At 45.0% G+C, this 12,791-nt stretch overlaps 1 protein-coding gene across 1 annotated transcript; it reads right to left on the bottom strand.

Moving 5' to 3' along the window:
• Positions 1-1,633: 1,633 nt before the first annotated feature.
• Positions 1,634-12,464, bottom strand: psmd2 (proteasome 26S subunit ubiquitin receptor, non-ATPase 2). The gene is made up of 21 exons (XM_069147477.1): positions 12,289-12,464; positions 11,528-11,584; positions 11,268-11,432; positions 10,885-11,006; positions 10,340-10,564; positions 10,048-10,206; positions 9,205-9,349; positions 8,442-8,502; positions 7,991-8,137; positions 7,750-7,856; positions 6,692-6,819; positions 6,438-6,525; positions 6,178-6,340; positions 5,946-6,047; positions 4,775-4,926; positions 4,575-4,658; positions 4,003-4,171; positions 3,240-3,334; positions 2,997-3,123; positions 2,753-2,871; positions 1,634-2,393 (listed from the first exon to the last, which is right to left on the bottom strand). Exons 1-21 carry the CDS (start codon positions 12,409-12,411, stop codon positions 2,211-2,213), a joined length of 2,721 nt encoding a protein of 906 aa, XP_069003578.1. The 5' UTR covers positions 12,412-12,464; the 3' UTR covers positions 1,634-2,210.
• Positions 12,465-12,791: the final 327 nt, after the last annotated feature.

The raw sequence follows: 12,791 nt of genomic DNA, 5'->3' as shown, positions 1-12,791 counted from the left end.
TGGAGCTGTTTGTTTAGAGACGCTCAAGAGGAAATCCCACATCTGGCTCCGACTTCCACTAAAAACAAACAAACAACCTGTCGAGTCATTCATTCAAGTGTTACTGAGGGTTTTTCTACAACATCTGTTCATCCTCCTACACATCTAACACATCCACCACACGGTCACGTCCTCCGGTTATCTGGAGGAGGACATCCGTCCGGCCGGAGGACAGAGAGCTCCTTTCATCTTCACGTCCCTTTTTGACGCAGATGGTTTCAGATGGCCGACGTTACATCGCCATCACACGGGTTTCAGGTGTCGAGTTATTCCTCCTTTTACAACCGTCAAAACAGGCGTGTTTTTAAATTCATCATAAATAACAAAAATAAAAAGCCAGTCAAGTCAAGTCAAAAGCTCCAGCGCTTCCTCCGCCGGGAGCCCGACACCGCGGCCAAAACACGCCGGCCGGACACGACCGAAGTCCCGCTTCGGCTCCGCGAGCCTCCGGTGCGGGTTTAGCGCGACGCCAACGGTCGGGACAGCTAGCGGCGCAATTCACGCCAACCGGCAAAAAAAACAAAAAAAACAACAACATTTCGGCGCGACAGTCCGTGTGCCGCTTCTCGTACGCGACACACGACACGTCGTTTTATATTTCTCTCCACGTCGCGCCGCCGGGCGGCTCATTTTTTTCGCCTTATTTACCGCGGCGCTAGCTCGGCTAGCCGGGACGAGCTAACGTGGAAGAAAAGGAACACCCACGTCGTGTTAGCGCGGAGCGGCTAGCGGCCGAGCTAACTGGCTAATCCCCGAAAACACAGCGAGGAGCCGCAGAGCCGACGGGAGACATCGGCGCTCCGCGAAACGGTCGACGGACGCCGGACGCCTCCTCCCCGGGTGTCCGCGGAACAGCGACCGGGCGCTTCTTTTGAGAGAGAAAAGGAAAAGAAAAAAAAAAAGAAAAAGTAAACATTTGACTGGATCTTGAGTTCAGGACGTTTACCTTTCTCTCCTTGAGTCCGCGGAGCCGGACGGACGGAAAATCTTCCCGGAAGCCGGCAGCTTGTAATTCCGGCAAAATCCCGTCACGTGAAAGTTCCCCAGTCATCGTGTTGTGGGTCGAAGGAAGTCTCGTCTTCATCTACTGCGTCTGGAAACAACACGCTGCTGCTTTTCTTTTTGTTTTTGGAGACGTTTGTGTTTTATGTTATTGCGGATATTTTCTTGAAAATAAAACCCCGAGTCTCCTGTTTTAATGGAGATACAAATTTAATACAAATTTAATTATTAATTATTTAAAATTACTTCAATGTATTCGAATTAGTATTATTTAATTCTAATGACCTTTTAAATACGTTTTAATATTGCTAGCTGCTCTGCATAGGGCAAAAATCTATATTGCATGAAATGTCACAAAATTATTGTCTAATTGTTTAAAATAAAAACCCAACTACATTTTTGGATAAACTGTACTGTACCTGAAACAAGGCCCTGCAGAGGCCAAAATACAATAAAACATTAAAACAAAGTCTGAAAATAGACTTGTCGGTCCTGGTCTGAACAGTGTTTTACCTGCTTTATAGAGGTTTAGAAATTGAAACAAATGATTGACACTTTGCACCTTAATCAAAGTATAAAGAAAACACAGCCATCAATTTTCCACCATGTGGATCTGAGTTTTTATTTTTGATTCAACCGTACTGTACAAGTACTGTAACAAAACCAAAACCAAAAACAAGAAAAACGTGGTATAGAATACACACTTTAAAATGCTCCGATTACAAAAGATGACTGGGGATGTAAGTCGTGGGGCGGGGGGCACATTTGAAGCACAGGTGTGGACTGAGCAGTAGTTATTCGTTTACTGACAACTGAAACATATACAGGAGGCTGGTGAGCAGGTCCCACTTTTCAACTGGCCTCAGATCAGTCAAACAGCTGTTTCAGTATATAATGGAGAGGTGGATCAAAATTAGAGCAAAGAGGAAACCATATATGTCGAGAACGAGGTCCCAGTTTACCCTCCCTGTGTCATACCAGTCCAATTAACCAGACCCTATCCATTTTTAATGACTGCTGCAGCTGAGCCACAGACGACAGAGCAAGAAAGATGGGCCTGCCTCGCTCTTCTCAGTCATGCGATGAACAACTAAATATAAGAACTGCCAAGAGCCATGGAGGGCTAACCCTTAGAAACACAAGGAAATGCCAGTGAGAGTGGGCGCAGTTTAAGTTTCATAGTTGGGGTTCTTGCGCAGGATCACAAAGCCCTCCAGGATGGGAGTGACGGGGAGGTACTCCTCTGTGGCCAGCTCGGCTCGCTCTCCGTGAGCCAGCAGCACCGGTGTGGTGTGAGTCTGGAAACCTGTGATGGCCTTGGGCTTACCTGCCTGGCCCACAACGTCCACAGCCTGTGGACACATCACACAAACAAACATACGTTAAACAACGTTTTCCTTTTCTTAGATCTGAATTCTTGTTTTTATATTGCTGATAAAATTCTGTACGTTCTCCATCATGTACCACACCTCTATTCCTAAACAACACATTTCATTTTTTTTTTTATCTGAAAAAGTCAACAGCTGTAAAACTTCCACTCAGCATGCACCTACTTTCTGGACCCAACAAAATTAGCCATGGAATTAATTTAAGGAAGTGTTCTCCAGGGACCTAAATATGTGGGTTGGTGGACTCGACTTGGCACCGATTTCAACAGATTGAAACTTTATTTGCGACAGTCTAAGAGGGTATTAGACAGTCAGAGCTTTACCTGTCCAACTCTAACAGACACAGGCAGTGGTCGCAGCTCCTCATCGAATGTGACCAACATACGTGGCTGCATGGCTGCTACCAGGCCGTAGAGAATGTAGTGAGATTTCCCCAGGATTACTGTAATGCACACAAAGAACAGCAGGGGGGGCATATTAGCTCAGGGAACTCTTAAATTCATATAACTTTCAAATGACAGGATGGTAATGGAGGTGTGTGAGGGAGCAGGAGGAAAATGAACTCACTGTTCTTAACGTCGAGGAAGGAAACGAGCACGGTGAGCAGTCCAGCCACGGCGACCTGACTCATCAGCTGCCTGTCGCTATGGTACGGACAGAGTGTGAGTGTGCCTTTGCCCAGGTGAGTCAGACCCTGCGGAGACGCAAACAGCAGAAAGTCAATAATCACTCGTGTGTGTGTGTGTGTGTGTGTGTGTGTGTTAAAGGGAACTTGCACCCGGTACAGGGTGACTTTTGTTTTCCACCCACCTGAGCCAGTCGGACCATGAAGAGATTGTTGGGATCTTTGGCGTGATACTGTGCCAGCTGCCGCAGCATGGCCGCCAGGCGGGCGTTATTCGTGCCTGAAGAAAAGGGAAAAAAACGAAGAGCCTGTTAAGCGTTTTAAGGAGTTTGACACTCTGAGGATGCAGCAGCGTGCATTGTTATAAATGACAAATAAGTGACGTGCACCTTCAAGTATTCAGGGACATTTCTAATGAGAAGCAGGAAGTGAATACAGTTTTATGAAGACTGAGGCATGAGTCATCTAAAAAAAAATTTGAATTTTGTTGCGTTTTATTCTTTAAGCATCATATCTTTTCAATCAAGACATCCTGTGAATAAAATAAATTGCTGCCTCTACGGTAGATTGACTCGTTACCAGTCTGTGCTGGATGTGTCGTGCACACAGTGACGCAGTGATTGTCACGATTCTCTCTAACCAATCAGTGCTCTACAGCGTTTTCACATCACCTTTAAATATTACCTCTGGAACCTCAAAGGAATGGATATCAAAAATAGTACCAGGCACCAGGTTTACCCACAACTGTTTTCCGATAGTAAACCAATAAAGGTGAGCAGAGTAAACTGGAGCTGAGCTAGTGTTGGCAGTGGAAAAGTGTCTGTTGGGTCTATTGGCTGGAGCCTACTAGACATCAAAACCCTTGAGAGGACACGCAAGAGATGTGTGGCATTATGGCAGCCATTTTAGGATCTCATTATTTCATATCATGCTCAGAACCGAACTCACCGCTGCCCACCATGCCCATGGCGAAGATGGAGTTGTGGGAGACCTCGGGGTCAGCGTCGTGGGAAAACTTGCTGAGGGTGTCCAAGATGTTGAGACGAGGGTTGGACACGGAAATGAGAGCCAGGGCGAGTGGCACCGCTCGCCTCAGGGTGGGCTCACCGTAACGCAGCTGATGGAATAAATTGTGAAAATTAGAGTTTATGAGAACATAAATCAGAGATCAAAAGTGGGAAAAAAAAAGAAAAAAAAAAATCTGTTTCTAATTATTTTAATTGCCTACATGAGCTGTCACACCCCACTATACATATCTGACACATGACAGAGGACATCGTTATGTTGTCTTTGTATAACTGGCAGAGCACAAAAGAGAAAACTTTGCATCAAAAGTTTGGAAGATGTGATGTAGATGAAAAGAATGAAAATGAGGACGGGTGATGAGGTCTAATCAGAGAAACCGGGTCGATCCGTTTTGAGAAGAAACGAATAATATGAAATTTACAATCATGTTTTCAGAGCGTAAAAAGAAAAATCAAAGGATAATCGGTAGACTGACAACCGGTGGTGTTACTCACCAGGTGTCCGAATGTTCGCAGAGCCATTTCAGAACCAATCTCCTCCCCCATGGCAATCAGGGCGATCCCGAGAACAGCCACACCCTGAGAGGAAAACAGAAAAATAAATCAAACATAATTTCTTTTTCCCTGCAGAATAACCTCCATAATATATGTAGTAAAGAACGGATGCATGAGAATGACCAGAAGGGAGTCCTTACCTGGTGGGAGCCCATGTCAGCAGCAGAGTCCTTCTTGTCTTTGTCCTTCTTATCCTTCTTGTCCTTGTCCTCCTCCTTTTCCTTCTCCTTGGCTTCGTAGTGCTCGCTGCAGATATGGAGAAGCTGCTGCACCTTCAGCACATTACCAGAACCTGAAGAGGAGGCAGTGAGTTAGGTGTTTTCAGAAGCCCCGTGTAGGCCTACGAGGTGCACCTGAGTTACATGTGTTTTTGGATCCACTGGTACGTGTGCATTTTTGATTTCTCCGTGGACTTAAGCAGAGAGTGGCGAAGCGCACATCAAATCCTGTATCAATCTCGATTTCTTGCGTCACCTGCAGCGCGACACACGGTGACGTCATTTTCAGAGAGCGCAGAGCGTGTGCTCCCACAAGCAGAGCGCCGTCAGAAAGTGTCGTTTCTGGTTTCTGAGGACAACGAGAACAGCAGTCCACGGAAAGAAGCCAAAAGAAACCGTCTGCTTCCATTTCCGTGCAGATCGGCTGGTGATGTCAGGATCAGTCTGGAAACACCAAATCCGATCTGTTCACTTGCAAATAACAGTGCGGGCAGTCTGTCCTAAAGAACTGCTTTGTCTGCAGTCTGATCACGGCCTTTGACATTTGCGCAGTAATGCTCCATGAATCCCCCCCCCCCCCCCCAGGGTCAGACTGTCAACACAGAGTTCTACCGAGATGTTTTGAGTGAAAATATTCGTCCGAACGACCTGAACTGTGGTGCCACGACAATTTGGTTCCCAAACATGACAATGTGGATGCTCATAGCAACTTTTTTATAACAAAACAAATGTTGCTCCACATCCATACGACTTTTTTCTGTTCCCCAAAATATAGTTCAAGCTGAAGACTCAGCATTTTGATAGTGGAGGAGATCTAGTGCTCGACATGCTTACAGAGCAGGACTTCCAGGGAGTGCTCTAAACATGGCGAGAGCGGTGGGACAATGTACAAGGGGGCTACTTTGAAGGGGATGGCAGTCAGATTTACATTAGTTATGGTTTTTGGTTGTTATAGGCGCACTGTGAGAACGTTTTTATCCTCTTTCATGTATACGGTTGACTTATGGAGGGTATGAAATAGCGCATATGCACAGATTGACGGACACGTGCATGTGTGCAGACAACAGCTGAAAGACAGTACTGCAAGACTGACCTGCATATGCACAGATGTCCACTAGTGTGTTGGCAAAGCTGCGGAAAGGTTCAGGGACGACCTGTAGAGCTGCCAGGGTCGTCTCAATAGCTTCTCCTTTACCTAAAGGACAGAGAAATAACAAACACGACAGTTAGAGGAGCTGCAGTTTACTTCTATATCAGATCATAAACTGCACAAAGTCCTTCAGAAGAAGTTGTTCTTCGTCTCTTTAGTTCGTGTCCATGCCTACCCAGGTGGTTGAGTCCCAAGCCGAGAGGCAGCCAGCGAGCGTACGTGTCCTTCAGCTCCTGTTCGTTCTTCTCCATGATGGTCTGGACGATGGTGGAGGTCACGTCACCGTTACAAGACCCCACCGCGATCATACCGCATGCCAGCGCTGTCACTCCAACCACCTGGAGGTTTAACACACACACACACACACATTTAATGTTGTTAAACTGACTGAAGGCAGAGGGAGCTGTGACATTAACAGCAAATGCACAGTCATACCTCCATGCTGGATTTGGAGTCTCCCATCACAGGGAGAAGCAGAGAAAGAACATCTTCTCTGTTGGAGCCAGCATAAGCAAGACCCAGTCTGCAACCAGGAAGACAATCAGCCATTACCTACCACCTCAACATAGATGAGAAGCTACCACTGTGTATGGAGTCATAAACTCCATACACGACATATTAAGGCACAGGCGCTGCAGCTTGTGACTGCAGAACAAATCTTTCATCACAACCATGAACATTCTTCTCACCCAAAGATGGCTCCTATCCTCATGACGTTGCTGTTGTGGAGGACGTAGTCGGAAAGCAGGGCGAGAGCCGGGTCGCACTCGTTCCTCACACCTGAGTTGACGATGCCACAGGCCAGGAGGGCACCGGACTGCACAGAGAAGAGAAAAAAAAAGACCAACACATTTATAGCCTCTCCTCACTTTCAAAGAGCCGGAGAATCAATTGCGTTGTTCAGAAAGTCAAATTCAGAAATCAGTGTCAGGGCTTCGACACTTTCATGACATCAAGCTGCTCCAAAACTATCTGGTAATGAAAAATGCCTTGTTAGTTGGTAACACAACTAACAACCTGAACTACAGCCACACTAACATGCTTTTGTTTAAATCGAACAACTTTGGCTACGTTTAGGTAAGAGTAAATCTCATGAACTCAGCATTCTCCAAACACAAGCTCAACTTGCCCAGGTGGATAGAAATCACTTGGTTTTAACTTTGGTCAGTAACTTTTACATTAAAATGCCTTATTTCACTCTTTTTAAATGACATGTTTGACCATTCACCTGTCTGGGTTGTGTGCACTGCAGTAACTGGAGGCTTCTGTGTGTGCAGGTGCCTACTTAGCATCTGCCAATAGCATGTGAGGCATTCAGGGAACACCAGTAAATTGTAGCATCTAGCAAGGTGTTTAAAGGACATCCATTTATTGTAGCTACAAAAATCAAACTGGGTTACACACTCCCACTATAAACTGCCTGAAAATTAAAGAATTTTTACCATAATGAGAAACGTAATATTCTTTTTCTTGTACTGGATTTTGTAAAATTGGTATTGAAAGAGTTAATAGTTCAGGACCCAAAGTCAAGGTACCAGTATTATTTTTGAAGGATACCCAGCCCTCCAGTCAGTCCAGTGAATTCTGCTGATGTGTTACAGTAATTTTCCTGAAACTCAAGGACTGAAGGCATTGAGAGTATCTCATTAAGAATCTGCCATCACATACAAAAAATAATCTAAAAATAGAAAGTATTAAAACATAAAATAGAATAGTATTAAACTTAATACATCCAAAGTAACTATACCTTAATGTAGTCCTCAGAGGAGTAGAGGTATTTGTCAATCTGGGTCAGACCACCATCCACATCCCACAGCAGGATCATTCCCAGGGAGGCTGCAGCACTCAACATGCCTGAGGACATACAGTCATTTTTGAAAATGAAGCAGCAAATAGAATGCAGTGGAAAAACCACGATTGCAAATATCAGTATTATGAAATGATGGTTTCCCTCCACTTTGGTGTGTAAGCATGTGTGGTTCTTGTACCGTGGTCCTTGTTCTTGTACAGCCACTTGTTGCCGTCGTCCGTGAGCAGCTTGTCCTGTCCAAAGGCTGCGTTGACGAAGCCGTTCACAAAAGAGGAGGCCAAGTTCATACGAGCGGAGTCCACCTGGGAGCCGCTGCCTCCGAACCCTGTCACACACACACACACACACACACACACACACACACACACACACACACACACACACACACACACACACACACACACACACACACACACACAAACGCAGGTCATCGACATGGATGAAATGTACAGATGAACAATCAGTGATAAAAATATAATTTTCAGTTCACCTGGCCAGTAAATCACAAAACACAGCATCCTTCAAACACCCTTATTTTACCTTTAGTGATGCTTTTATCTCTGATAATTTAAAATGAATATTTATGCTCGACCTAAACGAACACACATAATCTTCCCATATGGACTCACGGTTGTTTTCCAGGTGTGTTTTGTAGATGTCATCTGGGACTTTGGGCTCCATGATGTCCAACTGAGGAAGACAAGAACCCGTGTGTTATTAATGACTCATCGTGAGTGACGTTGAAGTTATGTTATAATCCTCCATCTATGAATCAGACACCGTTATCCTGGAAGGGTCAGTGATGAAAGTCATTTTGGGCTATCAGCCTTTCATTCATTCATCGCGGCCACCATTCAGCTGTTGTGTCCTCCGAAGGTAATATATATGTGTATGTGTATATATATATGTATATATGTGTGTTTTTGCAGTGATCACTCAAATGTGATCATCAAACACTTTTGACACTCGTGGACATAGATACGTGATACAGGAGGGATATTAATCAGGTTTGTTTCCCCACACGAACATCAATGAACTGAAACAAGAAACTTCACTGGGAACTTATTTCCTTCTGCAATACATTCTGTAAAACAAAAAAGGTTTCCGTATCAACCAACAAAGACAGGATATCAGTATATCCGTGTCAGGCCAGTATCAATATTCTCCTCCTGTGCTTTCTGTGTCAGTTTGATGTGTGAGCCCAAAGTGACATGCAGCCCCAGAAGTGACTCATCAGCAGCCAAGCTTGCAAAAAGGCATCTAGCTTTTCAAATTCATAGCATTTTAAATACTTAGACATGTATTGTATTATATTATATTATTGACATGATAAACCACTTCATAACAAACATGAACAATCACTGTGAAAGTCATTGCTTTACAGTCTCCTACCTCTCTGGCCAGGGCCAAGAAGTTGCTGTTGAGCTGCACGTTGGACATGATCTCCGTCAGGTCCTCATAGTCCTCTACGTCCTCATTAAGCTCCAGGAACATGCCATGGCGACCCAGCATGAAGGCCATCTGCTTCTGGATGACTCTGGAAAGGACAAAGATGGAGGGAGTTTGAGTTTGCTATCGACCTGCCGCAAAAAGAGGGAGTACAAAAATGGCCGTTGAATTATTAGAGTTAAAGGTCCCATATTTTACTCTTTACTCTGGTGTTATGTTTGCAGACTTCATATTCACGAGAATATATTTTTGTGGTTTTAGGAACCAAAATCCATATTAATATGTTTTTTCCATCTCTCTGAAGCTCTGTCAAGAACAGGCTGTTTTGTGTCTGTGTCTTGAAGGCACATTGATATGAATGACCCTGTCTTCTGATTGGCCGACTCTTTACCGAGTGACACACGCCCAAAACAACCACAAGTTTTCTCCAGTCTTGTAGCTTCTTAGCTTGGAATGACCGCTCTGTGTTTTCTTCCACATAAAACGGTTGGACAGAGGGCCGTAGTGAGGGCGAACATATGACATGAGCGTGGGCTTGTGACATCACAAACTTGCAGAAGTCAAAAAGGCAGTTTCTGAATATGAGCTATGTACATGTTTTGACTTTCACTGTATTTATAAAGCACCTCCACCTGCTTTATATATATATATAAAAAAGAATAATAATAATCTAATTTATATAATATAGGACCTTTAAACATGTCTGCTCTCAACAGTTTTGTTTAAAACTTCTACACCTGTTACAATTAGTACATTCATCCAGATATAATACTTTACAGTCCTTACATGTCTTTGCAGGATGTGAAGATGTTTTCTACTAGCTCCACATCGTTGAGCATCAGGGCGAGTCGCAGGGCTTCTGGGTAACGGTTAAACTTCCTGAAGATGTTCAAGGCAGATCTCAACAGCGCTGAGTTTTCTGGCTCAGGAACGTAACTCACGCAGCTGGAGAAGTGAAGCACAAATGTAAGAGATCAAATGCTCATAAATCAGCGAGTGCTCTTTTTACAGTGTGTTCAACATGCTAATCATAGCAACGTTTGTGTTTTCCGAGCAAAGTGCAAACATTTGCACACACCTGGTGAGGTAGAGGCAGACTTTTCCGTAGGCGTTCTCGTCAATATAGTCCTCCAGCATGTCCAGCCTCTCAATCTCCATCAGCAGGTCGCACGCCTCATGCTCGGCATTGTGGGCCATGTTGTAGGGCACTATCTCCTTCACAAGTTTCAGCAGGGTCTCCTGCTGGGTCTTATCGCTCTCCTCGACCTCCTGCCACTCTTTAGCCACCTCACCAGCAAGGTGCCTGGAAGACATGGACAGAGAGGTGTTTGTCAGCAAGGAATGAAGCAAACAGAACAAACAGTAGGATTTATTCAAGGACATGAATTCTCCTCAACATTTGTCATGTAGTTCTGTAGAGTGATCTTTATCCCCCTTTCTACACCTAATGAAACCCTGTGGCTACATTTCATCCTAATAATTAGTGGAGGAAATGTTACACCAAACTAAAAAGAAAGACAAGATCGTACCATCTATGCATTCCCTCTGTTTACGTTGCAGTCTTTCACACATTGTCTGATGATGCCGAATCATGGCTGATGTCTGAGTGATGTCATGACTTACCGGACATATTCATGTCCCCAGGAGGCGAGCTCCTCCTGAGAGCCGAGCAGACGATACTTCAAACACTCCCTCTCTCCGCTCATAGTCATGGCCAACACAGACACCACGTCAGCACAGAAACGCTGCAAAAACAAACAGTGTGTAAGGTTCAAACTTACAAAAAGAGACATTTATTCATTGGTGTTAATATCAGTGTTTTGACATTACATTACATTACATAAACACGCACGGATACTGGCCTATAAATCCCCTATTTGTTTACACATCAATGTAGCAGGACGGCAATCCACATCACTGACAATCCTTTGAGTCCAGTGAGAACTCTTAAGAACGAGCCAATACTTCACTTGTTCCCGTTTTCTTGCAACCCAGCAGAGCCTTACCTTGTTCTCTCCAGCGGCCATGCCCTCATAGACTTCTTTGAGCTTGCCATAGTGCGGGCGCAGGAATTTCAGGGGCTTTGGTACTGAGGTCATGGAGGTGGTTGAGGAGCGGATTAGTCTGCGCAGCTCCTCTAATGCAGGACGATGTAGTGCTATGTCCTTCTCCTGCCAATGTGTAGAAAAACAGACATCAACACGTTTCCCCGTAAGGGGTCTTACATGTTGACGCACAGAGGAGTGGTGGGAAATTGAATACTCACACCCAGTCTTTCCACCATCATCTCCAGATCCTCTTGTAGCTGCTTGTCTTCCTCTGACTGAGAAATAGACAAAGAATAACATGATCTGATATGAATCTTATTAAAAAAAAAAAAAGAGGATCAACTGTTATCAATGCCTTTGGTGTGACCACAGTTTGATGGTAGTGACAATGTTTACACATAATTATGATGAAAAACTACACCAGCCAGCACGTAAACATAAACAGCGACGTGATTATAATACAGTCAACTGATTGCAGAGATGACACATGTTGTAACTTTACTAATGGCGTAAACAAGAACGACCACAACACCACCGGATCTCACAAACTAAACAACCGAACATCGGCCACGACACGAAGACAAAGCTGAAGCTGCCGCGCAGGTCTGAAGCAGCAGAAACGTTAAAACAACCGTCGTCGTGATCGTTTCTTCGGCTTCACGTTAGCTGCTGTGTCATTACAGTCCAGCGCCGATGCTACCGGCGAGCTAACGTTAGCCGGCCGGCTGAGGAGGCTTTAGGCCCACGTCAGCCGGGAGCACGCTCGGGGGCCCGTCGGCGGGACTTTAAGGGGAGCACCGCGGGTCACTACGTCAGGGTGGCGCCCGTTTCACACGATGGACAATCACAGTGGAGTAAGTTAAGCGCCCTGGTCGTCCGTGTTGGCCGCCGTTGACTCTCCGGCCTGCTCGACCAGCGGCAGTGACTCAGGCGAAATAACACGGCGAGCAGCGAGCGCATATTTGAATGAGAAAAATACCAATTCTTGCTCCTCTTTCTTGTCCTTGTCCTTCCCCGAGGGCTTCTGGCCCTTTTCCTTGTCCTTCTCCTTCTCATCAGTCTTTTCGGTCTGCTTGTTCTCTTTGTTTTTTGCCTCCTCCATGGTTGCGGCTCTGTGAACTGCGGGTTAGCGATCGGAACTGAGGAGGAAGGACTTCTTCGGTACGTAAAATGTGTTGGGCTCGGCCTCCAGCGCCCCCCGCTGGCGGCGAGGTGTAGTGGTTGATTGTGGATACTTCAGGTTCCGCCAAAAAGAAAGACTCGAAATAAAAAAAACGGAGTAGCATGTTTAAGGACTCCAGGTAACATGTCGTTTATTGTTGGTTGGCTCTTGATCTCAATTAGCTATAAACATACTCACCACACTAAACATCCATTTACTTTTTTGAGTCATACGTTTAGCGTCATTATTTTGCAGCGTCATAGCCAAACATTCAACATAAGTTGTGTTTTCAAATTTCTGAGCATGATAAGTGAACACAT

The sequence above is a fragment of the Embiotoca jacksoni genome, unplaced genomic scaffold, assembly GCF_022577435.1.
Source record: "Embiotoca jacksoni isolate LCO1_2020_lvr unplaced genomic scaffold, fEmbJac1.0.p SCAF_14, whole genome shotgun sequence".
NCBI classification, from domain to species: domain Eukaryota; kingdom Metazoa; phylum Chordata; class Actinopteri; family Embiotocidae; genus Embiotoca; species Embiotoca jacksoni.
The sequence above is the reverse complement of the archived record's forward strand: the minus strand, read 5'-3'. Positions and strand labels throughout refer to the sequence as shown.

Excerpts from the sequence above, each read along its gene's own strand:
- psmd2 (XM_069147477.1), bottom strand. The coding sequence starts at position 12,411 with ATGGAGGAGGCAAAAAACAAAGAGAACAAGCAGACCGAAAAGACTGAT. Across the intron at positions 3,335-4,002 it reads CATGGGCATGGTGGGCAGCG|GCACGAATAACGCCCGCCTG; the intron begins GTGAGTTCGGTT and ends CCTTTTCTTCAG. Across the intron at positions 3,124-3,239 it reads TCATGGTCCGACTGGCTCAG|GGTCTGACTCACCTGGGCAA; the intron begins GTGGGTGGAAAA and ends GCGTCTCCGCAG.